This window comes from Oryza glaberrima, chromosome 4 (genome assembly GCF_000147395.1).
Source record: "Oryza glaberrima chromosome 4, OglaRS2, whole genome shotgun sequence".
Lineage (NCBI taxonomy): Eukaryota > Viridiplantae > Streptophyta > Magnoliopsida > Poales > Poaceae > Oryza > Oryza glaberrima.
In genome coordinates this window covers 26,859,419-26,887,159 of record NC_068329.1, presented here as the reverse complement: position 1 = coordinate 26,887,159, position 27,741 = coordinate 26,859,419, and the positions used below count along the sequence as shown (strand labels likewise).

Sequence of the window (27,741 nt, the reverse complement as noted above, 5' to 3'; positions counted from 1 at the left end):
ATTACTCCAACCTGATCTGTTCTTTTTCCTCGATGCACTGAACCACAGTAGTGATGAGAACTGATGATTTTTACTTCTCCTGTGTAAGAGCATCTCCAACAGCCTTTCTAAATTAGACTCTCCAAACACCTATATAACCAACTCTCTATTTGATTTGTCAAGTCAAACTCATTCCTTGCTCCAACAGCCTCTCCATCTACCCTCTCTATTATAAGTCTATGGTATTGGGACCCGCACGTCAGCCTCTATTACACCTTCTTCCACCTCTTTTCTCTCCCTTGTCCCCTTTCTCTCCCTCTTCCTCTTCTGTTGCCATTCTTGAGTGACGCCAACGATGGAAGGGCTACGGGCGGCCACGTCGGATGCGGCCAGGTGCGGGGACGGCCACGGCGGATGCGGCCGGGCGCGGGGATGGCCGCGGTGGATACGGCCGGGGGCGGAGGCGGCGGCGCCGGATGAGGCCGGGCACGGGGGTGGCCGCGGCGGATGCGGCCGGGGGCGGAGGCGGCGGCGCCGGATGCGGCCGGGCGCGGGGGCAGCCGCGGCTGGGCGCGGGGGCGGCCGCGACGGACGCAGCTGGGCGGCGGGGGCAGAGGTGGCGGCGCCAGATGTGGATGGGAGATTGTCGGAGCCCCTCCTCCCAGGTGCCGACGAGCTCCTCGTGGTGGCCGACGTCGTCCTCACGTCCCAGCGCCTTCTCGTGGTGTCCGACGAGCTCCTCGTGGAAGGAGAGGAGAAGCGCGAGTAGAGGGAGCACTGGGAAGGAGGATAGCCAGCCTGGGAGGCTAGCCAAATTTGGCCAGTGGATGAGCTCGGATGGAGAGGCAGTAGGCTTGGAGAGTTGAATGGAGAGTTTGTTGGAGTAGTGTTTTTAGCTTATTTGCTAAATTTTTAGCTTGGAGAGCTGAGTAGAGAGGCTGTTGGAGTTGCTCTAAGGGGCGGATCTACCTATTAGATAGGGTGGGTCGATCGACTCAGTTACGACTCGTGTCGTCCCACACCTTTCAGACCTTCTTACATCTTTGTAGTAGTGTTAACGGTGAAATTTGGTAATCGGCAAAGACGTCATCGACTTAGAATCATTATCGGCTGCAGCATTTCGGAATCGCCGATGGGAGTTATCAAATCGCCAATAGTCGGATTTCTGCTATATTCGGTTAAGGAAATTAATCTACTAAAGGAAGCTCATCCCTAAGTGGCCGAGTTTAAAGAGGATGCGGTATGGCAGTTTATCTATTAATTAGGAATAGTTTGTTAGTTTCCTTTTATCTTTAGGAAAGTGTGTTTAGTGTCTGATAAGGACTTTATGTTTTCCTTTTATCTTTAGGTTAGTTTCTTTCTTGTCTGACAAGGACTTGTATTAACCCATGGGTATAAATATATACATCCGGGGTCTATGTAATCTATCTCTCGATCAATACTACTCTCGGCGCATCGCCACCCTCTTTCCTGAGGTTTTTATTTTATCGTCCGGCGGGACTTGGCACCTGACGCGGGGCTACATCGGTGTTCGATCTCCGGCTAAGGGGTAAGTCCAATGTTCCGCTGGTCCAGGCAATTGTATCGTCTACGTCGGCGTCGTTCAAGGCTGCATCAGGACATTCGACCTCTTGGATTACTCTGGTTTGGATAATATATTTGCCTGGCTATTTATCATATGTCTATGTTAATCTAGTCCTAGCATCTCAATTTAGCTCTATCGGCTGTCTCTCGCTTTAGGGTTTCTGCCGGTATCGGCTAAATCGCTTTGCTATATTAGATTAGCCTAGGCATCTACCACCCTGAAAATCAATCAACGGCTTGATTGTCTAGATATTATGTTTCTTTTCATACTTAGTGCTGCATCAGTTAAATTTGATCTACTAAGTCATGCTTAGAACCATAGTCTCTAGCCTGCTTCTTGATTGCCAATAAGGGTTTCATCGGGGTTTCAGCCAATGAGTTATCTAGACGTTGCATCGGCTTACAATGATTGCATACATATTGGATTTAGCCGATCGCAATAAGATTTAATTGTTTAATACAATCTTGTGGATTTTATAACATCGGACCTCCAGCCGATGTATGCTTTAACCTTCAGATCAGTGCGTATTATATATTGTTTCTAGCCGATTGGTTTCTACTCGATTATATTGTTATTTCAGCCGATTACCTTTATATCATCATCTATATTGGACATATAGCCGATTGCTTAAACCCTATCGCTATCGGCTGGTATCGGCATCGGTTGGAACTACTCCATCGGCTTGTCAGCCGATCGACTGTTTGATCTACTATTTGCATATCTTGTCAGTTGCAGGATCAAACTGACTGGCACACCCGCATCTCATCAAGATTTGGACCTGCACAGGATCTAAGTAGATCTTCCAGGCCAGTGTGTTCGGTTTTTTCGTCAATAAGTAGTCATGGATTATTAAAATTAAGTATAACGAGGTGTGAACATCTAATAAATTGTGCTAATTATATGAATGAACTATTAATACGATATATATTGTATTCAATTGTTCTTATCAAGTAAATATCTTCGTTCTCGGCCCCATCCATATTTGCCAGGAGCACTAGCACACAGTAGCAAACTGGCAATGCCTCTCAATGGTTTGAGACTCGAGAGTTGAGAGTACTTGAGAATCGAGAACTTTCGCTACAAGGGAGGAGCGTGAAGACAGACGAGACAGGACCATTCAGGCACCATCCGTTGTGTGCTGGTCTGTCATTTCGTGAACAACTCAAACACTGACACTGTGCATCTATGCCGCTCGCCGGCTCCAGTTTCCCACCAAACAGTAGTGTGGTGGTACTTGGCCCATCTCACTTGCATGTAAGGTTTAACTGACACGCCAACTTCGTCAACACATCCATCTCTCTCACTCCTTTCTGATGGAAGCAACTCCATCATTGTACAGTAAGTGCATTCTCTTGAGAGATCTAGCATCAAATTGCATCAAACTAGAGGCATGAGCAATGTGTCAGCCTTTTCTGTGTAGTCAGCACATTGGCACCACAATGTTCGGTGTGCGAAACCTAATTGCTGTGTACCCTGACATAGACAGAGATTCCTGGTCCTGGATGTACGTTGAACTGGTTACCTTGATAATCCACATTTTTGTGACTGCGTAAACAAATACCCAAAGCTGATTAGCTGAGTGCATAATGTGATTTCTGAGTGAATCAATGTAGGTATCTGCCCACACTTAAGGCCCATTGTGGCACTGCCAAGTTGAACCTTAGACTTGTGAATTTGGCCCATAATATAGTGCCAGTCCAATGGGCTTTGGTCCATAAGACAAACATTGCATAAAGAAATAAGTTCACCGGAGGTCCCTCAACTTAACAGCGAGATTTTTTGAGATCCCTTAACCACAAAACCATAAATGTATACCACTAAACTCACACAAACCGTCCAAAGAAGGTCCCATAACAGTATATGTGGATGGTTTTATAGACGTGGCATCCTAGTCAGAAAAAAAAATTTAGTACGTGGGGGGCCACATGTCAGTGGCACATCTTTTTTATTTCCTTTTCTTCTCCTCCTCTTCTCTTTTCTCTCTTCTCTTTCTCTTCTTCTTCGAGTGAGGCCGGCGGGCGAGCGAGCAGCGGCGGGCGGGTGGCAGCAAGCGAGCGTGGCCGCGCGGGCGAAGCAGCGATGGGCAGGCGGCGGGTCCGCGCAACAGCCGAGCAGTGGCGCTCACCGGCTGCGGCTCGTCTTCAACTGTCGCCGACACATCGAGGGAGAAGAAATCCGCCGTGGGGATATCGACGAGCGCGTCCCTAGCCGCCGTGATCTCGTTGCGGAACACGAAGTAGGTCGCGGTGGCGTCCTCCACCTCCTCCACCGCAGCCGAGGCGGAGGTCGACGCACCGCCTAGGTCGGCAGCCGCACCCTCTAGGTGCTCCTCCTCCTCCGGCGAGAACGCCAGTGTCAGCCCCGGGAGCGCGTCGTACACGATGGCCACGCCGCCCGCTTCGGCCTCCATGGCGTCTGAGGCTGGAGAGGCGGTGGCGGCGGCTGCTTCGGTCGGCGACACGCCGTCGTGCTCGTCCGCTCTGCCCGCCGCCGTGCTCGAGCGCTCGCCCGCAGGCCGCGCTCGCCCGCCCATCGCCGCTCGCCCACCGGTCGCGCTCGCCTGCCGCCGCCCTCACTGATTTAGGAGAAGAAAATAGAAAGAGAAGAAGATGTGGAACTGACATGTGGTTATCACGTATTTTTTTAATTTTTTTTGCTGACTAGGATGCTATATCAGCGAAACCACCCACATATATTGCCATGGGACCTCATTTGAACGGTTCGTGTGAGTTTAGAGATATACATTTCTAATTTTGTGGTTAAGGACCTAAAAAAATCTCGCTGTTAAGTTGAGGAACCTTTCGTGAACTTATTCATCGCATAAAATCGCAACCATTTGTAAACTGAAGAACACGTCTACTGGTCCTCGGCTTCTTCCAGAACAAAATTCTATAGCTATATATACTTAGTGACAATGGATCAGTTTTCTGAAGGAGCACGGGAGTGCAATTAAGTTTGTCAGCATATGAAACTAACACAAACCATGCATGCAGTGATGCCTGCATGTGCAGTCACGTATAGACGTTACACAAGTAACGAGGGTCGTCGTCGTTCTTATTACAACTCCATTTGATAACTCCATACGGCGATCGATGAATTAATCCTGTGAGCACGCTTCCGTATATGGATCATAACGCCGATCGACCCCATATTCTGATCGCGACGTACGCCCGATTAGCACAGATCAATCGACCCGAAAGTGAGAGGGCCGGGCCTTCAACTTTCAAGCTAGCTAGATAGTCGGAAGATATATCAAGCTCAAGCGTGCGCACACGCAGCACGCAACGTCAAACTAATCATGCATACCGATCGCGTCAATGCAAGAATCCAACCCCAACCAATCATTCGCTGTGCATGTATGCACTGTACGCAGAGCCTAGAGTCGCCATGCGTGGCCAGAGATTTCCAAACGTAGTTGAATCTTATCAGACTAGCTAGCTTAGGCCACGCCGCCGTTGGCGTACGTTGTGCTTTCTTGTGAGCAACCCCAAACCGGCGTACATGCAAGACGATCGATCGAGCTCGATCGCGCGTGCATGGCGTACGCGCATCCACGCGTACGCGATCGACGATCCCCTCGTGCTCGCGCGCATATATAAACCCTAGCACAGCTCCTGTTGTTTCACGTCCCACTCGTGCGAAAACCCAAGAGAAGCTATATCGAGCTAACTAGCTAGCTGTGCGCGCGCGCACTGTAACTAAACATGGCGCGGCCGCTTGGGCAGCAGCAGGTTGGCGCGGCGGCGGCTCTGGTGATCGTCGTGGCGTGCTGCGTCGTCGCGGGGTGCTCGGGCGCGCGCGGGCGCGGTTTCCGCGAGGAGTTCGACGTGATATGGGGCGAAGACCACGTGAGGGTCACCGACGAGGACGGCGTGGCCGCACGGCAGGTGGTGGCGCTCACCCTCGACCAAGCCTCCGGCTCCGGGTTCCAGTCCAAGGACCAGTTCCTCTTCGGCGAGTTCAGCATGGAGATGAAGCTCGTCCCCGGCGAATCGGCCGGCACGGTCGCCACCTTCTACGTACGTAATATATATAATTAAGCGATCATACATACACCACATGCAAATTAAGTAAAGTCATATATATATATATATCATTAGTGCTTCATTACGCATGTGTATATATACACTATCTGTAGTGAATGTGTGATAGTACTGTGATATGTGCAGCTGACATCGGAGGGAGATGCGCACGACGAGATCGACTTCGAGTTCCTGGGGAACGTGAGCGGCGAGCCGTACGTGATGCACACCAACGTGTTCGCGCAGGGGAAAGGGAACCGGGAGCAGCAGTTCTACCTCTGGTTCGACCCCACCGCCGACTTCCACAACTACACTATCCTCTGGAACCCCCTCAACATCATGTACGTATGCTACGCAACAGACGCACTCGTCTTACAATTAACCTCTTATAGTCTCGTGTATTCCGCGCGCTAGCTAAGCTTGCTGGTACAGTGTCCCAGCGAGATCAAGATTCAAGTCCTAGTCCGTGCCAAGTGAGAGAGAAATTAAGTTGGGTACAACCCGTACAAGATTTTTTTTTCCTTCCCGTGAGCTGACTTAGGTTTGAACCGTACAAGTTCACAACTTCACGTGTGGTCGTGTGCTACGTCACGGAGTCGTGGAACGTGGCATATACTCCGTTCAGTTCGGAGCCTAACCAATGGGCCATGAGCCCATGACCGAATACTCGGATTTATCAGCCCCTAGTCCATGCTTGTAATGGGCCGGGTGTTCAGGCATGTCCTTTGAAAATGTCCTAAACTTCACATGAGAAATTTGCATTTCTGCATCAGAAATACTTATCACTGTCGGTTTGGTACTTCGTTGCCACGAAAACGTCGTTTTGTAGGACTTGTACATATATAAGCACTGAGAGCAAGTTTAATAGTAGAGTTCAGTGCCAGTTGTTAGTTTATTTTAAAACCAACACGTATAATAGATTAGCTATAATAATGGCTTAAATTTATCTTTTCCTCTTTGGGGGTGTTTAGATCAAGGGTGTAAAATTTTGGTGTGTCACATCGGATATACGGATACACATTTGAAGTATTAAACGTAGTCTAATAACAAAACAAATTATATAATCTGCCTGTAAACTGCGAGACGAATTTATTAAGCATAATTAATCCGTCATTAGCAAATGTTTACTGTAGCACCACATTATCGAATCATGAAGCAATTAGGCTTTAAAGATTCGTCTCGCAATTTACACGCAAACTATGTAATTGATTTTTTTCGTCCACATTTAATATTCCATGCATGTGTCCAAACGTTCGATGTGACATGGTGAAAAATTTTGAGGTGGGATTTAAACGGGCCTTATTTTCTCTTACTTATACATTTGATGTTTTTGTCTTGGAGCACGTGTTAAGCTAGTTCTTTTATGAGAGCTAACGCCCTTCACGTTTTGTTACTTTTTTCCTCCACTTAAGTTTATAGTAGTCTTATAGGTCACTATTAATCTATTATCCTTACTCTTAAGCAATTAAGCACTTACTACTGAGTACTCCCTCCGGTTCTATTTGAATTGATGTTTTGGACAATGACACGGTCTACAAGATACATCTTTGATCTTACTTTTCTATTATAGTATATATAATAAATAAATGCATGTTTATTTTTATTATAGTACTTTAAAAGACAAATATATATATGTTGTTCTAGTTCCTTTAAACTAAATATTTTTAAAGTTATTGATGGTCAAAGTTATAAAAAGTTTGATCTCAACCTTGTCCAAAACGTCAATTAATATAGAACCGGAGGGAGTAGAGAACTAGAAATACATTGTTTTTCTCGAGATTACAGCTAAATCATTCTAACGCCGTGTTCAATAGCTACAAGCCTGAACGGCTGCACTCACTTATTTCAAAGTAGGCCACATGAGTACAGTTTGTTTATTAAAAAGAGAGAGAGAAGGAAACCGTGCAGAAGCACATGAGAAGCCTGCTCAGGTAACATGTCAAACTCAGCCTGACAAAAAAAAAGGTATTTGTCAAAGAGAGGAGAAATTTATATATGGCAAGTCAAATACTAGATTCTGGCGAAAAATGGTTTAAACATCTGAATCAAATCTTAACAGCTTTAATAATCATATCCAAATCAAGCCACTTGGGTGGCCCTGGCCCATCTTTGCACGAATCTGATCGATCGACCATTGGCTGGAACTTGAGTTAATGCACTAGAGATCTCCTGTGCATAGCTGCATGCCTGCATTTGTATGATGTATGATGTATGTTTCAGCTTCTCGGTGGACGGCAAGGCGGTGCGGGTGTTCAAGAACCGCGCGTCCGCCGGCGTGCCGTACCCAAGCGGCCAGGCGATGAGGGTGCACGCGAGCCTGTGGAACGGCGACTTCTGGGCGACGCGCGGCGGCCAGGTGAAGATCAACTGGACCGCCGCGCCGTTCGTCGCGTCGTACAGGACCTACGCGTACAGCGCCTGCGCCGTGCCGGCGGCCGGCGGCGGCGGCGGCCCGTGCACGTCCGGCCAGCTACCGAATTCCACGTCGTCGCCGTCGACGTGCGACTGCGGCGGCGCGTGGATGGACAGGCAGCTCGGCCCCGACGGCGAGCGCGACGTGGCGTGGGCGCGGGCTAACTACATGATCTACGATTACTGCGGCGACCAATGGCGGTTCCCGCAGGGCCGACCGGCCGAGTGCAGCCTCGACCAGAGTTCCGGCCATCGCACATAGTCGGCCATTGCCTCCGTGCTGTTCTAGTATTCATGATACTGTAACTTGATCTCTACTGTACTTCACAATGTCACATGATCATAAATCTCCTCAAATTCATATGGCACATGGTATATGACACCAAGAACAATAATAAGCGGATTAATGAAGTCCCAACATATATAACCATGGAATAAAATGGGTTGGCTGTTTTAATTTTGTTTGTCATAACGAATTTTAACACAAGAACTGCTCTGTATTTCGTCAGATAAATTTCGCATATTGCGGTACATCTGCTCCAGAAAAGAAAAAAAAAGGAGCGGCCCAAATCGACCACAGGTGACAGGCCTGACGATCGAAAGAATCAAAATTTTACCTGTCTGTCTCTCTTCAGATGTACAAGAATAACGAATGATGAATCAGCATGCAATCGATCGATCCCCTCGATCAATTCGATCTTCTTCTCATTGGAGCGTGCACTCCTTGGGGAGGGTGGTGGCGTTGAACCTGACACTGTCGTCGCAGTAGTTGTAGATCATGGAGTTGGAGCGCACCCACTGCAGGTCGGAGAGCGTATTGGCGTCCAGGTCGAAGCGCGTCGAGTCCTTGGGCTCGTCGCCGCACCACGCCACGCCGGGGGACGGCCGGCACCAGGTGACGTTGTAGTTGCGGTAGTAGGTGACGAACGGCGCCTGCTTCCAGTCGGTCTTGACCCGGCCCCCCTGCGTCGCCCAGTCCTCCGCGCTCCACAGGCTCCCGAACGTCCGCATCGACTGCCACGTCGGGAACGGCACGCCCTGGTCCTCGTTGTTCTTGAAGTCCCTGATCGCCTTCCCGTCCACCAGTATCCTGCATCCATGCATGCATTTCGCCCAAATCACATATACGATTAGTAGGAGTACTAATGCAAGATTATTATCGAGTTGCATTGGAGATGGGATCGATGTGTTTGATTGCGTACAGGATGCGCTTGGGGTTCCAGACGATGGAGTAGGTGTGGTAGTCGGCGGTGGGGTCGAACCAGAGGCGGAACTGCTGCTCGCGGCCGCCGACGCCGTTGGCGAAGATGTTGGTGTGGAGCGTGTATGGCTCGCCGGTGACGTTGCCGAGGAACTCCAGGTCGATCTCGTCGTGAATCTCCCACGGCCCCTCCGAGATCGTCTGCACGCACGTACGCACATCGAAATATTCCACGTGTGTCAAAAGTCAACACCACTGATCTACCAAGCGTACACTGGCATGCAAGTCAGCTGAGATGCATGGCCGGCGCGCACACACACTCACACAGTAATCGATACACGAGAGACTGCGAGATCGAGGTCGAAAGATTTCTTCAAGATTTAATTCTTACGTAGATTGTGCAGACGGTGCCGGCGGAGTCGCCCTCGATGAGCTTGATCTCGACGTCGATCTGGACGTAGAGGTACTTCTCCCTGGAGCGGAAGCAGGAGCCCTGCGACTGGTCGAGGGAGAGCGCCAGCGCCTCGGACTCGCCGTCCATGAAGAAGTAGGTGCGGTTCGCGCCCCAGATGAGCTCGATCTCATCGAAGATGCCCGCCGCGCTCCGGTGCACGGCTGCGAGGAAGGCTAGGCACAGGATCAGCAAGCTGCCTAGCTTTGAGGAGCTAGAAGCAAGCGGCATTGGCGCCATCGATGCCTGCCTGCTTCTAGCTAGCTAGCTAGCTGGGCTAGGACCTTAGTTTGAAGTGTGTGGCTGCTTGTTGTTTCCACGGTAGAAGGGTCAGCGGTTTGTGTGTATATATAGCAGAGGTAATGGAATGAGATTGGAGACGAAGGTGGTGAGGAAAATGAGGGCGGCAAGGCAAGTGAGGAATCGAATGTCAGGCTGGCCGAGACGAGGGGAAACCAAGTCTACCCTTGGAATCCAATCCCTCGTCCTGTTAGCTAGTGCTAGTACACTGGAACTGTGCACAGGTGATCATTGGTTAGTCTCCATTTCTACGTATATAAGCATTTTACAAGTGCAGGTCGTCTCATCATGCGAGTTTGATCGATCTGTGCACATGGATGCACGATAGATTATATTGAGGTTGAGGAGGATCAGGGGGTACCTAGCTAGATGGAGAACTGAACTAAGATTTGTTTCTTATGTCAAAGGTAGGGAAGCCTTAGATCTCGGTAAACTGTTATCTTATTATGCTGCCGACCTTGCTACAGCTATACACGTACAGTACACAACTTAAAATTCAGATTTGCTTCTTGTCAAACAAATTTGAGGGTCATAGTTTAGGGCTTCGCTATACATATGCCAATATGCCATACTAGTACTGCACCGAGCTGTATATCTCACTGTGCTACGTTAGTTGATCTCTGGAACTGAAAGAGTACTGTTTGACTTCCCGATGGATCTCTCACTGCACGGCGAGTAGGGTTGGACGAAGAGTGACTCGCAAAGATTCAAGCAGTGCTCCTCGCACGCAAGCCCAAGCTTAGTTTCTCTCCTACTGGGCATCGGGAAAAATGCAGATCACACCGCTTACAGGAGCAGTTCTATATCAGGAATGCGTTTTCGCAAGAACATCAAGGCATCTTTCGGCTCGGTTGGTTGGTTCTAAAATATCCCTCGCGGCTTAGAGAAGCGCGCGACACGGTTTCCATCGGCCAATCACAAACTCATATCAACGGAGCGCGCGCGAGATATTTACCGTCTCGGTCGGAGGGACGAGGTGGTGACCTTCTCGGTTTTCTCACGCAGGGCCGCGCGCCTCGCGGTTCGCATGTGCGAAGTGCGAACGAGCAGGAGCAGCCTCCCGGCAGCGTTGCATCGCAGCCAAGCAAGTGAGACGTAAACTGGCAAGAGGCAGGAAGCAGGCAGCCGGCTCGCTCGTTCAGTTCCAGCCTTCCAGGTAACATGCATGGGGTCAGCACCAAGGAATAGCAGACGTGCGCTAATTACTAGCCAGGGCATACATATAATCTTTCACGATGTGGTCGGTTCTAATTGATAAATTAAATTAGCAGCGAGCCCAGCGACATGCATTGGTACGATTCTGACGTTCTGTCATTAGATCGGTGTTTCTTGCTCTTCCATTTTACGGCGCCAGTAACAAGTCTTCAGTGGTAACCTACTTGAGGTAGGTAGCTAGCACCATCCAACAAAAAACTCAATGGAAAAAGAAAAAGGAAGAAGGAAATCTGCTTCTGTTTTGAAGCTGGACGAAACGTGTGTCCCTGACTTTTTTTGTACTACGAGTTTATTCAAGTTGACCCGATCGACTATCCATTGCCTGGCCGGTAGTACTCTCTACTACTACTAGCTAGACATACGTACGCGTAGGCGTAGACCTGTGAAACGAAGCAACTTGTGGAGATGGTTAAAGGTGACTTGACAAACCAAAAGAAACAAGATACAAGTGGGAGTATATAGTAGAGGCGTGAGCCCCCTTCTTATGCGTTTCGTTTGGATCAGGCTTAATTTGCAGTGGAGATAGAGAACGTAGATAGAAGTATACGTGTTGTAATACTGAAACTTCACTCTTTGTACATATGTACTGACGTATGATCAGAGTTCAGATTTTCGAAATGTTTTTTTCTATTTTACTTGCAACTGATTTTTAGACTCCTATATTTTTAGACTCCTATCTTTCACTATTTTATCTGTATGATCTTAGGTTCGTGTTCTTGTATCCAACTTACAGATACACTCAGTTATATTGCAATTACACTTAATTATAGTGCACTAAAATTATATTTTTAGAATAGTTTTCTTTTTCTAGATTTATGATTTTTGACGTGATTGTCTTTTTTTGGTTATTTCATTTAAAACGGACTATCTCCATTGGATAAAAATTCTGCAAGATTTGAAGTTATAAATCTATCACAACTAGGCCGTGTTTAGTTCCCCTCTACCAACTTCAAACTTCCAACTTTCCATCACATCAAAAACTTTTCTACACACATAAACTTTCAAACTTTTCTTTCAAACTTTCAACTTTTTCCACCAACTAAACACAACCCTAGTTAGTCCCTTATTTTTTTTCCCACGTAGGACGAAACCGATTCCGAGACTACCGAAGGAGTCCATTTGCGATAGTGGGAGGAGATTCAACTAGTGGTAAGACATGAGGGTTACAAAATAGACTTATTCCCAATCCGGTTGATCCACAGGCAAAACGACGCCATCAGGCCCAAAACTGGGGCCTTCTCCGGCCCGATTAGCTAGGCTGGCCGTAGTGCTGTAAGTAGGCCTATTAAGCCAGGCCCAGTTACTCCTACTCGCCTCGACGCCGCCTGCTCGCTTCGGCGCGGCGGCGCCCCACCTCCCCTCCTCCGACACGACGGCGCGGCGCCCTTCTGCGGTCGACGCCTCCGTCCTCCACCCTCCCTCTCCTCCATCTTCCCGCCATCCTCAACTACAAGACGACACTGCGGTGGCGATCGCATCGATCCCTCTACCTCATCACGACCCGGCGGGGGCGACCGAGCGGCGGCGGCGGCAGCGGCGACGGCGGCCGGATCATGGGACTAGGAAGGGAGGTGTGGGGGGTGGTTCCGCCCCGGCGACCGAGGTCGAAGCGGCGCTGTTCTGAGCAGGTGACCCAAGAACGTACGCCCATTTTCTTGAACTCGGTCAAAAGAAAGGTGCCGATTATATTGGTTAAATCTAGCCTTGATTTCTTTAATTCGAACTCCGTTGTGGCACGCAAGATGTGTGGTCTGAATGTGTATGTAATGCGGCTCAGTTACTTGTTTTGTTTGGACGATGCTTAATGAGCTTAAGGATTACGCTAGCTGTTTACTGGTAATAATTACCTTGCCAGGTTCTTTTAGTATATTTTAATTTCGCTTTCATGCATATAGGTCATTAACTGCGCAAATAATTAGGTTCATGGATGATACCTCTGTGGACGCAAGTAGTTCAAGGACAATGGACATATAAGCTATGGGACTGGGAGTTGGAGCCATTGTCTAAGTGATGCTTTTAGAAGATCTACTCAAGCAGATATATGGCTATCACGTCACGTGCAGAGATACTTCCAAATGTGCTAATGAATTAGCATTTCACTTCATAGAAGCACTGACAAAGAATCTTCAACTCTTCCACAAGATAGACTGGTACAACATGGATGTATTTACTTTCAAGAAGTGCAAATTACTGAATGTTAACAGTTCATATCTAGTATATAATGCATGCTTTGACATAACAGGGATAATATGGTGACATGATAAAATTGATTAATTTCAAGCTGATGCTTTTCCAGTGTGCTGTCATGGATCATGCTCTACTTCAAATAATGGAACGCTTTGCTCAAGCCAGTCCAAATAAGCAAAACCCTTCTTCGTTGTTTCACTTGTACATATAGCTCTTTGCTATCTTGCAAAAGGATTTCTAGATCCTGATATTAAATCTACATGGCAGTCCAATTCATGATTTGCATATTCCAATTCATGCCATGAATATGGTTCTTGTATCAATCTTGTAGTGCGGTGTATTTGCAACTTTCAAGAAGTCTTATCCTCCTTAAACATGTCCTGGGTACTTTTTGACAGCCTAAACTCTATTTGCTGGGTTATTCTAGATAAGTATTTGTTTTTTTTGGTACTTTCTAGGTTCCATAGTTCCACCCATGCAACAAATTGAATGCTATAGCTGTCATTGTGGGGCTGTGGGCACCTAAACTTAATTTCTGATTTACTGTCATCCCATGACCCCTCTATCAACCTCCAGAATATGTTACTGTGGCCTTTGCTACATAAGTGCATTTTATAATTTCTAAATTGAATGTCTCAGGAAAATGTCTGGAACATGCCAGGTGTTATGGTTTTCATTGTGCAACACATAATTGGTTTAATAGTTTCTAAATATGATTGTGCACTTAACCATCTGTTGATTCAACTTGCCAGCATAAATAGTTCCAACTGAAACGCAGTTTATGCTCAAAACGAATGACCAAACATGGGGTGAATTCTTTTGTCGAACTATCCTATCTTGGTCTACAGGTACCTAATCCTTCATTGCTCATGTGATATGCCCCCATCAGCATACATTTAAACCAGCATGATGTTTAATTAATTAATCACTATTGTTATTGTTGATGAATCTGTTGATGTGCAGGCTGTTTATAACTCAAACCGGTGCGCTAAACTTGTGAAGTAAAACTGCTTGGACTACTAACAGCTAAAGTTTCAAAGGCATCCTGCAAAAGGACCTATTGGTCTGAACTTTGATGGGTATTTTTCAAACATTTTTGTTCGTCTGTTCACAACTTCACATGAATATACCTAAGTTCTTTTTGCATGTAGTATTTGGATGTTACAAGCATGTCCACATTTTCGGTGCTGCAAACAACCAGACAGGGTCCCTGTGGTTGCTGGTGTTGTACAGAATTGCTGAACACATCATTTACTTTGCTGGCTGTCAATCTGTCATGTATTTGGATATACACCCGTATATCTAGATAAAGTTAGAAATTACTTGGAAGAAAGCACTAACTTAGTACTCGTATATGCCATTTGTGACAGCCTTTTTTTTCTTTCACGGGAAACGGGGACTTTGTATTTTTATTATTATACTCCTGTTCTGTACCGTGTACAGTGCATTGTATAAGAGGACTTTTAAATACAGCCGATTCGGCTGTGCTGTGCTCCTTAAATAATTCATTAATTAATTCATTGTTGTATTCGCTGGTACTACTAGCTGCCATCTTTTGAATTGGCATCTTGTACACTGCTAGTACTCCACTACTATTGCCTGTTGCTTGTAACCATTGCCTACCACACATACATCTTCTTTACTTCTGTGTCTTCTTCAACAACCAGACCTCCATTACTCCACAAAGCTGCTTTCTCCCCCTCCTTCCCTAGGTATCCTCAATGGAAGCTGCTTCCTAGATCCAGCCCCAATCCACCCTTCCTTCCAAGTCCCCATATCCACAAATCAACACACCATGTCTTCTTCTTGTTCTTCCTCCTCTCCCCAGAAAGCCATAGATGCTAGTTATCAACTATCAACTCCATGGATCTTGTTCTTCCCAGCTTCAAAGCCTCTCCAACACCAAAGTTCAGATCTGTCCTCCTTCCCTTCACCTAGCTCTATATTAGAAGCTTGTGAGGGCTAAGATGGCCATGGAGGACAATGAATCAGGGGCAAGATGAACTCTAAGATGGCTGGCCATGGATGAAGATTGAAGCTGCTATTGGTCTATGAATCAAGGTAAAGAGAATCCCTTCATCTTAAGTAGAGATATGCACCATGTTGCTGGCTTTAGTTTCAAAAGAAGTTCACCGAGGGAGGTCCGTTTATGCTTGTCCATCTTCTGCTTTGGATTGGAAGCGAGAACGGCGAATTACAAAAGAATTTGCAGCAAAAATCTCTCGATATCTTTGCCTGCGCCGCAGCCACCGAAATCTCTTCCTTGCCGGGCCGGCCCAGCTGAGCTCGATCCGCCCCGCCCCCCCCCCCCCCCCCCCCCCCATATCTTCCAGAGACATCCATTCCCCGGCTCGATGAGATTCTACGTCGCATACATAAACCACAGTCTAAACCCTAAGTGAACCCCTCGTCCCATTCGACTCGCCACGCCCCCGCCTCCGCCGCCGCCTCCGCCTCGTCTTCCTCCGCGTCGGCGATGGCGAGGAGAGGTGACTCTTGTCTCTTGCCGCCGTGGGTTCGCCGCGGTTGAGTTGTATCTAGCCTAACGTGCGCTTCGTTTTGCAGGGGATGATGAACTGGATCAGACGTATCATCTTCTGTATCGCCCGCGCGCGATCTGGGGCCGCCGTCCCCGCCCCAACGGTGGCCGACGCCGCCCTCGCCCCATCCAAGGGTTGTTCCGCGTGAGCCATCCGGCGGTGAACCCTACAGCCGAGCCCATCGGGCGGCAGGTACGCCTCTCCCCTTCCCTTACTTCCCCTCACTTATTTCCCCGATGGGATGCAATCCTATGCGAATCCTGACCTGTGATCTGTCTGATTATGCTGTTCTCTTCAAATGGTATGCCCTTGTCCTGAAAATGCTGAAAAGTACACCATCACTTATGTTTTGAAATTCAATTTTGCTATTAAGGAACTGTTGATATGGTAATCTTCACACCAACTTGAAATTATCATCCATTAGCGTATTTCTGAACTTAGCTGTTTATTAAGGGAACTGTTGATATCGTCATCTTCAGACCAACTTGAAATTATCATCCATTAGCGTAGTTCTAGAATTTGCTGTTTAAAGGAACTTTTCGGACCAACTTGAAATTATCATCGATTAGCATGAAATTTGAGAAGCTAATGTTGCTTGTGCCTGAAAATGGAGAAACAACTTGAATGCCTGAAACTTACTCTAATTTGTTTGCTTAGCTGTAAACATGGAGAATCTAATATCGCGTTGCCTGAAAATGCTTATTAGGGCCAGTTCTTTTTTTTGTTGTACCTACTAGATTATCGTGGGCATTACAGCTGGTATATCCACGACCTTCTCCTCCTTAATCTTTAGTTCTCTTCTGAAATTGCCTGAAAGCACAAAATTACTGATGTAAGTTCTGAATGTTGCTGTGGCAGGGATGCATTGTATGCTCATTGTGTATCTTGATTTTTTTTATTTATCTTCTTGTAATGAAGAGTGAGCCTTTTATCATTGCATCTTTGCAGTTCCTGGAGCAGCTGGATTACCCTTTACCAACTATCACTGGTTCTGCTCTGTTGGATGAGACAAACCTGATTCTTCATGATTTTTACAAGAATATATCTGACATCAGGTCTCAGATCTACAACCAGCAAGGTCTGTGACTTGCAAAGATGAATGTTGTCAAGGAACAAGCTCTATGGGAAGAAGCTGAAGAGCTCGTATGCACTTCCAAGAAGATCTTCGATTCCACTAATCTTGATAAGAAGCTGCTTTACCCCTTCCCTAGTTGGTTTAACTCAAGGTATGATGTTATGATGTTGTTTTGTGTTTTTTTGTTGTTTTGAATTTGGTTAGCATTGATTAACAGGGGAGCTGATGATTGTTTTTGTTTTTTCTAGGGAGACTAGGAAGAAGAATTATCTAGATCTTACATCTTGGGTTAGTTTGCTTGAGACGTATGCTAATGAGAGGAGTGCTAGCCCTGAAGCTGATGATGAGGCATATGATGTGGGTCTTCTTGATGACAAGACTGGAGACGCCAGTGCTGATCTTGACTATGAAAAGAGTGCCTGCTCTGGAGAGACAAGTGATGCTGCCTTTGATGAAGAGAGTGCTAGCCCTGGAGACGCTACCAAAGAGGCTGATATTGATGAACCGATTGCTATCCTGGGGACGCCAATGGTGGCGAGATCTGTAGAGTGGAGGCCTATGGTTTGAGTTCTTCAGTGAAGGAAAAGTACTTGGATAAATGCTTCCTAACGTTGTCATATTTTCCTGATATTGTCATGTCTCATCTAGGAGAAGTTCAGAAGCCCCTGAGGCAATCTAACATCGGCTACTTATGCCGTGATAAAAGACTTTGCATGGAAGTATTATCTATTTCAGAATCTTGTATGCAATCAAACAACTACTACTTATTATGGTCTTATGGATACCTTGCTTGCTTATCTTATCTACAGCTACGGTCATTGTTTCGTTATCCAAAAATGTTTACAGCTGAAGCCGCTTGAATGGCCATGCTGCTACTGCGCTGTGAACGTGGCGTGGCACATGTTTTGTAAAACATGACCATATGGAGTGGGCTGTCCAGGTTTGCAAAACCACCGGTAACCGTGCTCTTACCGCGGGGTACTGTGGTAACCTTCTTAAATTTAAATAAATTTAAAAAGTAATTTGAAATTTTGATAAATTTTACATAGTTTTGTACGTTTTGCCGCAGCTACCGTGTAGTAACCGTGGGAAACCCTGGTGCTGCCCCGCTGCACCGTACATTCCCGTTCGTCCTCACCGTCGCAATTTCTTCCTCGCAGCCTCAGCCACCTCGGTTTGGTGAGCGCGGCCGTCTGTTAATAGCCCCCCGCAGGAAGGACATCGTGTTAGTGCACTCTTCATTCAGGATTGGGGAAATAAGGTAGAAAGATGAATGTGCAATTCTGGCACTTTGGGGATCTGTCACAGGACTAAAATTGAATCCAAATTAAGTAGGGTGTTAATCGTATTGGACTTGGCGTCCGGAAGATGTTTGGCTGTGTTCTTTGGACAATTTTCGTAACATCACTTTCTCGATTTTCTATGCACGTTTTTGCAAACTGTTAAACGTTGTGTTTTTTTAAAAAAATATTTCTATAGAAAAGTTGCTTTAAAAAATATATTATCTATTTTTTATTTTTATAATACTTAATTAATCATACGCTAATAAGGTATTTTGCTTTTCACGTGGAAGGAATGAGTTCCCAACATAAGGAATTAGGTATTGTTGTTGGTGGTGAACTCTGGTAGTTGATAATGGTATTTAGACTGGACTGCTTTCGTTAGTTGAAAAAAAAATGCAGAAAAGCATTCCCTTGGTTTAGCAGCCTCATCTTCTCGATTATACTTATACTCTCTCCGTCCAAAAAAAACTCAATTTAAGAGGGGATAACTAATCAACCAAAATTTGAATTTTCAATCTAGAATTTGGAGTTGATTTTGACGTTTTTGTTTGTAGTTTATTTCTCAGCATTTGCTTTTATATCGCTAAGAACACGTATTTTATTCATAAATTATTTTCGTTTGTAAATATGCCATTTGGCTTATTCGGGTTTCTTCTGTACTTTGTTAAATCCTTTAGTACTTGGATGGTCCAGGAGTGTATGGTTCTTTTAGCTTCTAGAAAGTTTTAGTACTGCATGAAGTGTTTCAAGGTGTCAGATTTCTGTTACTATATTCCAACAGCTAACAATCGTGTTTACCTTCCACAATGAGGATGGAGAATTTATAAATCCATGATATAAGTTAAGTTTTTTTAGTGTACTTATTTTCAAATTTTAATGCTTGAGAAAATTCACCTTTTGTCGTTGAAATGATTTATGAGTTACTTCCTCCGTTTTATATTATAAGTCGTTTTGAATTTTTTTCTTAATCAAACTTAAAAATGATCAAATTTGTAAAAAAATATAGCAACATTTTTAACACAAAATAAATATATTTTTAAAATATATTCAATGTTACATTTAATTGAACTAATTTAGTGTTATAGATGTGCTTTAATCATTCAATGTATATATATATATATATATATAGCTTCAGTTATAACTGTTGGATGCACTTTCCAAGTTCAAGTAAATTGTCAATGAAAGGCTTAAATGGATGTATAGAACTCAATGCATGTGAAAGGGCATGGAATAATTTTCGCGTCTCAAATGAATAACAGACAAACGATCATCAAATGCTCATCATCATAACCAAGCAGCCCTCTATACTGAAATTTAAGTGAGGTGCAGTCATTATTTATAAAGCCAACTGTAAGGTGCATATAGTAATCTGTTCTTTTCCCACGTAATGGGTGGTTTATGTTTCTTGATGTTCTCTGTAAATTTTGCTGCTTTGGCTGTAAATGTTCTTTGTCATAATTCACATCATGTAGTAATCTGGGTCCAGTGGATCCACTGTCTGTGGTTAGGCTTAGTCAATCTCTTGGGGCCAAGATCACTCATACCCATTTTACTTTGAATGAATTTGGTGGTTTTTGAGGCAGTTTGTCGGTGTATTTGTATTGTAAACTGAGTGGAAATCAGCAGTGTTTCATCTGCGGATCAATTACAAAGTTTTCAAGGAAAATTGATGTTATGGTCTGCCAAGTATAAAAAAAACATGTGGTATTTTGTAGCTATAGCTAAAAGAAATTATGGATTGGTATGTTTTTCTGTCCAAAATATTTATTCACGTTTAGCACTCTTATGGCAAAATTTTCAAAAAATGTAAATCAACACCACAAACCGCAATCGAGGGAGGAGTAGTTATCTAAAGTAGTGAAAGAAATAATCGTTCTCGTCACTACAATGCGCCACGTCATCTGCTCAATATAAGCAGTTGGATGCAACAAAGGCTGTGTTTAATTCCACACTAAAATTGGAAGTTTGACTGAAATTGAAAGTTTAAAGAAAAAAGTTGGAAGTTGATGTGAGTAGAAAAGTTTTGATGTGATGGAAGAGTTGAAAGTTTGAAGAAAAAGTTAGGAACTAAACAAGGCCAAAAAATTGAGCCCCTACTGTTGGATGTAGTGTGTAAAAGAGGCTCAGTAAAAATGAGTAAACAGTAGTATTTTTGCACACTGTATGAGTTAGAAAAGCAGGCAGTACCTGATTTGTTTGTGATGGCTGTATGTATTCTTTCAGGAGAAAGGATAATGTTCTAATAAATCTAATAAATAAACCTTCTGTCATCACCTACATAATAGAAAATTACTACCCAAATGCTTTCAATTGGTATGAATAGTAGGGGAAAAAAAATCATATTATTAATATACTGCAGTGCATAGTCTGCATACACCATGAAGAATTTGATTTACTCTTTACCAGCCAATCAGCAAATAAGAAAGTCTTAGTCCGTAGCAGGTTATAATTTAGCTGATGACTTAACAATTCCCTTACATATGCTCAATTCCTACATACCATTATCAAAAGGTGAACAAAAAAACTGATGATATCCTCTCTACCAGAAATTGTTTATTCATTCAAATAAATTCGTTCACTCATTTTAATTTTAAGTTTTGGTTACAAATTTCAGCTAGAAGTCCTCATCTGAAGTTTGGGGTGGAGGGGGAGTATAATATCATGGTCACTGATCTTCTTGGTCCAAGTCTAGATGACTTAATCAACTACTGCAACAGAAAGTTCTCTCTTAAAACAGTAGTTATGCTTGCTGATCACATGGTGGCTTTTTCTTACTGAATATTTTATTTTGGTTGTTAATTCTAGTTTGTAACATTTTCGACTTGGTTGAAGGAACATAAAGCACTGGTAATTCCCTCCACTGTGCCTTTTTTTATCCCGCTGCTACATGCGATGGGAACATCTTCTCTTCAATTCTGTTATTGCTCTAAAATGAGCATATTTTTTTTTATTGAAACCATCAACAAGAGATCAATCTTAAATGTAACGTTTGAACCTTTAGTTGGAAATACAGGTTTGTCTAGATTTAACTATTCTTTTCTCAGGTCATACAATTTTGCAAAGTTTCAAATATAAAGTATACAATTCATAATCATCATAATTACGATGCATATTTATTATAAATGGCTTTTATACGGGAATTCAAAGTCATGCAATACACGACTAAGTGGCTAGTGGTAATGTATGACAATTTATTTAGTGTTATGATAATATTCTTACTCCTACTTATCAATGTAATAAATATGTTAGCGCTTTGCCTGTACAATTATATATACCGTCAATATAATTTTAAGCTAATTATTATAAACAATAAGTAAACGAGAGAGATTACAGTCGCGCCTTCGCGCGACTTAATAAACTTGTATAGATGATCTCTGGTGCATGGTGGGAGGGGTAGAGAGGGTTAAGCTGTTCATCGTGTCAGCCATGTGCTGGGCACTGTGGTTGAAAAGTGATTACCTTGTTCTGTTTTCCTGTAGCTGTACTCTGGACAACTTTGTTTCTCTGGGTAGGTGTGAACTTGATGTGAAATTCTAGGGGTTTACCGAGTTGATGAAGATTTCAATAGCTAAATTATGTGGCTTCATCATTTTCTAAAAAAAAAAAAGTTATGTGGCTTCAAAATTTAATAATTCATAACTGATTCTCTTGTATAGATATAGAAAATCAGAACAGAGCATGATACCTACATTATGTCTGCTAGTAATTGCCTTTGACCTGGTTAGCAATGAATGCGACGCTAACCTTGTTTCGTACACTGAGATAAACATCATTGGATACTTGCAGAATTTTAACATTTACTATTCTGAAAAGGCTTCACTTAATTCCAAATGAGGCCTTGTTCTTTATAGAACTATCTGTTTACTTCTGTGTTTGTACCACTAAGTCTGCATCGAAAGTCTACATAATAATAGTTTCTAATGTGTGGGAATTTATCTCATTGTAAAATTAGATTTAATTTTCAGCTAGAGTTAAAAGAACTTTTTTTTTGACTCCTCTGTATGATTCACAACATTCCATAATCGCAGAGTGAATATTTGCTTATAGTATGATCAGCCCCTAGATAAAGAGAGTAAAGAACTATGCACACGGTAAGTCGGTAATAGTACCATCTAACAATCCTATAAACCAAAACCAAATAAAAAAGGTTACTTGAACACTCGATCACTAGATGTTTTGTTATTAGACAATATATATAAGCTCCCGAGCAGCTCGGGAGCATAGGTATTCTCTAAGCCGGGAAAATTTATTCATCGGTTATTAAAGTTTCTTAGTTCCTCCGGTATGCTTCTTGGTGACCCCTGGTCGACCCCTCCTCCTTCCCGGCGCCGGAGCTCGGGATCGAGTGGCTGCTTGGTCCTCGTCGTCGGTGATCCAGTACTCGGCATAGCCTTTCTCCTTGTACTCCTTGCGAATCCTCTCCTGCTCCTCCAGGATGGGTTTCGCGCCCTCGTCATGTATCTTGTTCTTTCTAGCCCAGTAGTCGTCCAGCTGATCGACGGGCACGGGGAAACAAGCCAGTAGCTCCTTGGAGAAGTTCTTGTATCCAGGTGGCATGGTGAGGGGCCTGTGCTTGTACGACATGATTCTGTCCACCTCGTGCTGTGGCATCCTCACCTTCTTCATCTTCTTCTCCTTTTGCTTCTTCTTCGTCTCTTCTCCGGCCGCCGCTGCCGACGCCTTCTTTTCTCCGGCCGTCTCCGTCGCTGCCGGCGAGATTACGCCCTTCTCTTCCTCTTCTGCAACCGCCTTCTCCTTCGATTCCTCCGAGGAACTCGCTATAAGCAGATCGATCGACCCGGTTCGCCATCGGAATCGGCGAGAGAACAACGGCACCGAATCGAAGTCCCATTGCCATGAATAGATCCTCTTACCAACCGACAAAAGAATCAACCACCAACAATCAATCGTATCAGGGCAAGAGTAGGAGAAGGAAAGTACCTCGAGTCAGTCACGGATGAGCGACGGCGGTGGTGGGGGAGGCGCCGCCGGAGGACCAAGGTAGGAGACGGGAAGCCTCTCCCGTGTGTATTTATCCTCAAAATTTGGGCCTGACCTAGAGATGTGGTCTTTCGCGGCAGGCTGGGCCCAAAGAAGAAAGGTGGTGGAGAAGGCCACGCAAGGAATAAGTCCACTTGACATCCTTTATTTTTCCGTCGATTTAATTCGCTGAACCGTAATACCGGAAATCTGGATCTCGCCCTTCGACTTGTAAAAACCGGGTTATCACACACCTTCAGCCCTCAAAATCGGATTTGCTGATCCTGTGACAGCCAAATGTGATTTGGCCGGCAAGATTCGGCACATCACCAAGCCTCCAATTGTCAGTTCCAACCGATAGATATATGGGTCAATTGGATCCATCCCATTACAAATTTGCACGTTTAAAAAAAGTCATTACTATTCATTTATTAGTAACCATGCATCTGCAACTAGGCCTGCAACACTCTCAAAATTGATTCCATCCCATCCTGTACACTATATACACATTTTAAATCATTTTAGAACATCAAGTGTATCAAGTGTACAATTAATACTCCGCTTTGTCTGCTCTGGCCGCCCACTGCTGCTGCCGCTCTGTGGGAAGAACGAAAGAGAGGAAAAAAGGAAGAAAGAAAAGAGAAAGGAATAAGATGATGCTGGCATGTGGACATCATTTTTTTCCTTCTCACTTACATGTGGACCTCACATATTTATTTATTTATTTATTTATTGCTAACTAGAATGCCACGTCAACGAAACCAGGCATATTATACGTCTTGGGACCTTTTTTGGACAGTCTTACATAGTTTAGTAGTATACATTTCTGATATTATGGTTAGGGGATCTCAGACAGACTTGGCGTACAATTTGAGGGACGCTAGGTGAACTTATTCCTTAATCCGAGCCCTAAAAATGGCCATAAAGGGAGCCGGTTAGCCCAGTTACTCCAGTCCAGGCAAGTGACGGTGGCAGGATGTAAGTGGCCCAACATACGTTTCTCGCTGAATGGCCTTATCCTCCTCTACCAAAAAGAAAAAAACTTCTGTACCTAAATCCGGTATGTTGATCATCTAAAAGAACGCTTTGTTGATCCCATGAGAGCAAGTCTAATAGGACAACCCCAATTCATCTATAGCTAATCAATTAGTCAATTCATATAATAGTTGCTTGCTATACTATTAATATATGGTCCCACATGTCATACACACAGTGTGTCTTGGAGTCCGTGCTGCAGCTGGCTACAGATCTGTAGCCCGCTGCTCTTCTCTCTTATCGTTTATCTCATTAAAATATGTTTAGAGCTGGCTAATAGCCTGCTATTGTACCTGCTGCTCTGACAGTGCAAATGTGATTTGGCCGGCCAGAACCGGGACAGAACCAAGCCACCAATTTGTCAGTTCCAACCGATCGATGATACTCCTATGTCGTACCTCAACCGTAACCTGGACCTGAGACCACATGACCGTATCGCCCACAATCCAATAGAAAATACACAACGCTAGTACTCCGTATTACCTACCGCCTGGCGCCTGGAGCGCCTGAACAATTTCCTACGCGTTTCGCCGCGCATGGGAGCAGATCACGCGCGCGGTGTGCCGGTGTGCGTCCAGTTGGCATCCGGCCACCGTCTTCAATCCAGTGGTTGGGGCCGGCCGGCCGGCCAGGCGCCCCGGGTTGGGTTGCCGCTGCACGTCCCCGTTAGAACAAGTATGTAAGCCGGCTAAATGCTGATGTGGAGGAGAGGAGAGAGGAGAGAGGAGAGAGAGGAGAAACGGGCTGTAAACTTACAGCAGGTCGGACACAAGAAACTCTATGAGAGAGACAAGTGGGCCCTATATTAATTGTAAAGAGCTACCTATTATATAGGTAGACTGAGAGAAGACTATAAAAAATCTTATAGCTAATATATTGGCTATATTATTAACCTTGATCTTAGGCCGGTGGATGCCCTCACGGCTCTTGCCGTTGCCGCAGTGGCCGGAAATGGAACGCAGATGCGCGTCGCGTTACTCGCTTTCCGCTTGCTGCGCGCAGCGCGAGAAAAAAGCACACGACCAGAATTCCACAAAACCGTGTCCCACTCTCAGTCTCCCCACCTTTTGTCGTGTCTCCCCATCTTCACTTGTTTTCTCGCCAAATCCTACGTGAGTCGCTCTCTCGAGCAGTCGAGCGCGCACAGGGCGCCCCGCTGTCCTCCGCGCATTGCCAGCCCACGCCCCCGCGAACCTGACACGAACATGCGCCTCGCCACTGCAGCCTGCACTGTACTACACCCCTCATCCTCCTCGATCAATTCGTACACACTCTCCCAACCACCTCCGTCACCCTCACGCTTAACTCCTACCCCACGCCCAGCAAAAACATCGTCTATATAAACCCTGCGAGGCACGCACCGATCGATCACTACACCTTGACTTTCTCTTCTCATCATCTATATCACGATCGATCACAAAGAGGTTAACAGTAACACATGGGGTTCGGCTCGAGGGAGATGGCCTGCGCGCTCGTGGCGCTGGTGCTCGGGCTCTGCTGCGTCGGCGGCGCGCGGGCGACGGGGAGGATCGACGAGGGGCTGGAGGTGATGTGGGGCGACGGCCGGGGGAGCGTCTCGCCGGACGGGCAGGTGATGGCGCTGTCGCTCGACCACACCTCCGGCTCCGGGTGGAGGTCCAAGAACACGTACCTGTTCGCGCGCGTCGACCTGCAGATCAAGCTCGTCGCCAACAACTCCGCCGGCACGGTCACCACCTGCTACGTAAGCCAGCACTCGCACTGACACATTCTTTGTGTGATCGATCCTTTTTTTTTTCTTGGCTCGTGTTCGAGCTCACGTACGGTGGATTCCATGCAGTTCATGTCGGAAGGGGAGTGGGATATCCACGATGAGGTGGACCTGGAGTTCCTCGGCAACGTCACCGGCCAGCCGTACACGTTGCACACCAACGTCTTCGCCAATGGCACCGGCGGCAAAGAGCAGCAGTTCCACCTCTGGTTCGACCCCACCACCGACTTCCACACCTACTCCATCGTCTGGACCTCGCAGCACATCCTGTAAGCTCACGCAATTCACTCATCAACCAAATGCACATTCTCAGTTTATAATCACTCACTCGCTCGCCGCCATGGATGCCGATCGAGCTGACAAATAACGTGTACGTTTATCGCAGTGTGCTGGTGGACGGGACGCCGATCCGGGAGATGAAGAACCACGCGGACAAGGGGATCGCCTACCCGTCGTCGCAGCGGATGCGGCTGTACGGGAGCCTGTGGAACGCCGACGACTGGGCCACGCAGGGCGGGCGCGTCAAGACGGACTGGTCGCAGGCGCCGTTCGTCGCGCGGTACCGCAACTTCACCGCCACGGAAGCCGCGTCGTCGTCGTCGTCGTCGTCGCCGGCAGGGTACGACCAGCAGATGGACGCCACGGCGCAGCAGGCGATGAAGTGGGCGCGCGACAACTACATGGTGTACGACTACTGCGCCGACAGCAAGCGGTTCCCGCAGGGCTTCCCGCCCGAGTGCTCCATGCCGTAGAGTGGAGTGGAGACGCGCCAAAGCCTCGGTGCACTTTGATGAACGCGGACTCGATCGAACTCACGCGGGGCACGCATTGACCTCGTTTTTTTTTTTACTTCTCTTGATTGAATTGATTCATTCTTTCTATGTAAAGTAGATATATATATGTGTATGCACGAAAGATTTAAAGAATGGAGTGTGAAAGAAAAAAAAATGTTTGCATTGCAATTTTTAGCAGTTCGTCCGATTGAAATCATACGTGCACGTACACCTACAGAGCATGGAGTGCAGAGTGGTTTGTCGATGTATGGAATCATCCGTTTCTTCAGGAAACATCGACTCGAGCACCCAAGCTGTTTCTTGCTAAGAGAGGAAGAGGTAGTGACTTTACGTGCTTGCAATTCTGCCAACTCATACGAGTAAAACGGGCTCATGTTTCGTAAGACGTTATGACGTCAGAAGGGTCTGAATTATATCGGCAAGGAAAACTCAACAGCCTGGATCGAAACACGCAGGAGACTAATGGAGATGATGCCTCAATTGCTGCTGTTACTTGCGTTTCGATCAGAGCAGAATTGTAGAAACACTCAAACAGAGCATCCCAGTGAACGGCGTTACGGCAGGTCAGGCCGAAATACAGAGCACAGCTCATACTTGGCTGCCCCAACGCGTTTCCTGTGGACCAGGCAGGACATCTAGCTTACGAGCCCATGTAGGATATGGCCCAGCCGGCCGGTGGCCCATCCAAAATCCCAAATTAGAACAGTGCAGAACATGATCGTCGAGTTTACGCTTCTTACAGTTTTTTTTGTCTCGACCGTGTCCGCTCTAGGTGTTCGGATCTCCCAGCTCCCAACTCTCTTGCTTCGTTTTCCGTGCGCACGCTTTTCAAACTGTTAAACGGTGTATTTTTTACAAAAAGTTTCTATACGAAAGTTGCTTAAAAAAATCATATTGATCTATTTTTTTTTAAAAAAATAGCTAATACTTAA

General features: G+C 45.7%; 5 protein-coding genes and 1 long non-coding RNA gene across 11 annotated transcripts; 4 read left to right on the top strand and 2 right to left on the bottom strand.

Annotated features, from left to right (window-relative positions):
* Positions 1–5,207: 5,207 nt before the first annotated feature.
* On the top strand, positions 5,208–8,273 carry LOC127769608 (xyloglucan endotransglucosylase protein 7-like). The gene is made up of 3 exons (XM_052295207.1): positions 5,208–5,583; positions 5,734–5,927; positions 7,807–8,273. The coding sequence occupies exons 1-3, from the start codon at positions 5,269–5,271 to the stop codon at positions 8,258–8,260; spliced, it is 963 nt and encodes a 320-aa protein (XP_052151167.1). The 5' UTR covers positions 5,208–5,268; the 3' UTR covers positions 8,261–8,273.
* A 169-nt stretch (positions 8,274–8,442) lies between these two features.
* Positions 8,443–10,134, bottom strand: LOC127769609 (xyloglucan endotransglucosylase protein 7-like). Its single transcript, XM_052295208.1, has 3 exons — positions 9,591–10,134; positions 9,201–9,400; positions 8,443–9,088 (listed from the first exon to the last, which is right to left on the bottom strand). The coding sequence occupies exons 1-3, from the start codon at positions 9,888–9,890 to the stop codon at positions 8,704–8,706; spliced, it is 885 nt and encodes a 294-aa protein (XP_052151168.1). The 5' UTR covers positions 9,891–10,134; the 3' UTR covers positions 8,443–8,703.
* Positions 10,135–12,424: 2,290 nt separating this feature from the next.
* LOC127771890 (uncharacterized) lies at positions 12,425–14,879 on the top strand. 3 transcript variants are annotated; one of them, XR_008017227.1, is made up of 6 exons: positions 12,425–12,806; positions 13,085–13,315; positions 13,462–13,736; positions 14,105–14,200; positions 14,316–14,431; positions 14,504–14,879. It is a non-coding gene; the product is annotated as an uncharacterized LOC127771890 (long non-coding RNA). The 3 variants fall into 3 exon arrangements; XR_008017226.1 differs by having other exon boundaries at positions 13,061–13,315; XR_008017228.1 differs by having other exon boundaries at positions 13,061–13,315; positions 13,408–13,736.
* Positions 14,880–14,944: 65 nt separating this feature from the next.
* On the top strand, positions 14,945–18,400 carry LOC127771889 (uncharacterized). Of its 4 annotated transcripts, none has more exons than XR_008017225.1 (5): positions 14,952–15,413; positions 15,918–16,084; positions 16,841–17,118; positions 17,216–17,923; positions 18,037–18,400. XR_008017225.1 is itself a non-coding variant. In XM_052297836.1 (4 exons), exons 1-3 carry the CDS (start codon positions 15,829–15,831, stop codon positions 16,976–16,978), a joined length of 318 nt encoding a protein of 105 aa, XP_052153796.1. In that variant the 5' UTR covers positions 14,945–15,828; the 3' UTR covers positions 16,979–17,118; positions 17,216–17,751. The 4 variants fall into 4 exon arrangements, 1 of the variants encoding a protein (XP_052153796.1); XR_008017222.1 differs by having other exon boundaries at positions 17,216–17,945; XR_008017223.1 differs by having other exon boundaries at positions 17,216–17,953.
* A 3,852-nt stretch (positions 18,401–22,252) lies between these two features.
* LOC127770926 (uncharacterized) lies at positions 22,253–23,197 on the bottom strand (the record flags this gene model as incomplete). The annotated part of the gene is made up of 1 exon (XM_052296694.1): positions 22,253–23,197. A coding segment is annotated over one exon (687 nt), but the record flags the coding sequence as incomplete, so codon positions are not given.
* A 2,431-nt stretch (positions 23,198–25,628) lies between these two features.
* On the top strand, positions 25,629–26,977 carry LOC127771870 (xyloglucan endotransglucosylase/hydrolase protein 24-like). The gene is made up of 3 exons (XM_052297815.1): positions 25,629–25,988; positions 26,085–26,284; positions 26,401–26,977. Exons 1-3 carry the CDS (start codon positions 25,704–25,706, stop codon positions 26,765–26,767), a joined length of 852 nt encoding a protein of 283 aa, XP_052153775.1. The 5' UTR covers positions 25,629–25,703; the 3' UTR covers positions 26,768–26,977.
* The last annotated feature ends 764 nt before the right edge of the window (positions 26,978–27,741 follow it).

Coding starts and splice junctions, on each gene's coding strand:
- LOC127769608 (XM_052295207.1), top strand. CDS start 5,269: ATGGCGCGGCCGCTTGGGCAGCAGCAGGTTGGCGCGGCGGCGGCTCTG. Junction 5,584..5,733: donor GCACGGTCGCCACCTTCTAC/GTACGTAATATA, acceptor TGATATGTGCAG/CTGACATCGGAGGGAGATGC. Junction 5,928..7,806: donor TGGAACCCCCTCAACATCAT/GTACGTATGCTA, acceptor TGTATGTTTCAG/CTTCTCGGTGGACGGCAAGG.
- LOC127771889 (XM_052297836.1), top strand. Junction 16,085..16,840: donor CCGAGCCCATCGGGCGGCAG/GTACGCCTCTCC, acceptor GCATCTTTGCAG/TTCCTGGAGCAGCTGGATTA.
- LOC127771870 (XM_052297815.1), top strand. CDS start 25,704: ATGGGGTTCGGCTCGAGGGAGATGGCCTGCGCGCTCGTGGCGCTGGTG. Junction 25,989..26,084: donor GCACGGTCACCACCTGCTAC/GTAAGCCAGCAC, acceptor GATTCCATGCAG/TTCATGTCGGAAGGGGAGTG. Junction 26,285..26,400: donor TGGACCTCGCAGCACATCCT/GTAAGCTCACGC, acceptor CGTTTATCGCAG/TGTGCTGGTGGACGGGACGC.
- LOC127769609 (XM_052295208.1), bottom strand. CDS start 9,890: ATGGCGCCAATGCCGCTTGCTTCTAGCTCCTCAAAGCTAGGCAGCTTG. Junction 9,401..9,590: donor GCACCGTCTGCACAATCTAC/GTAAGAATTAAA, acceptor ACGTGCGTGCAG/ACGATCTCGGAGGGGCCGTG. Junction 9,089..9,200: donor TGGAACCCCAAGCGCATCCT/GTACGCAATCAA, acceptor GCATGGATGCAG/GATACTGGTGGACGGGAAGG.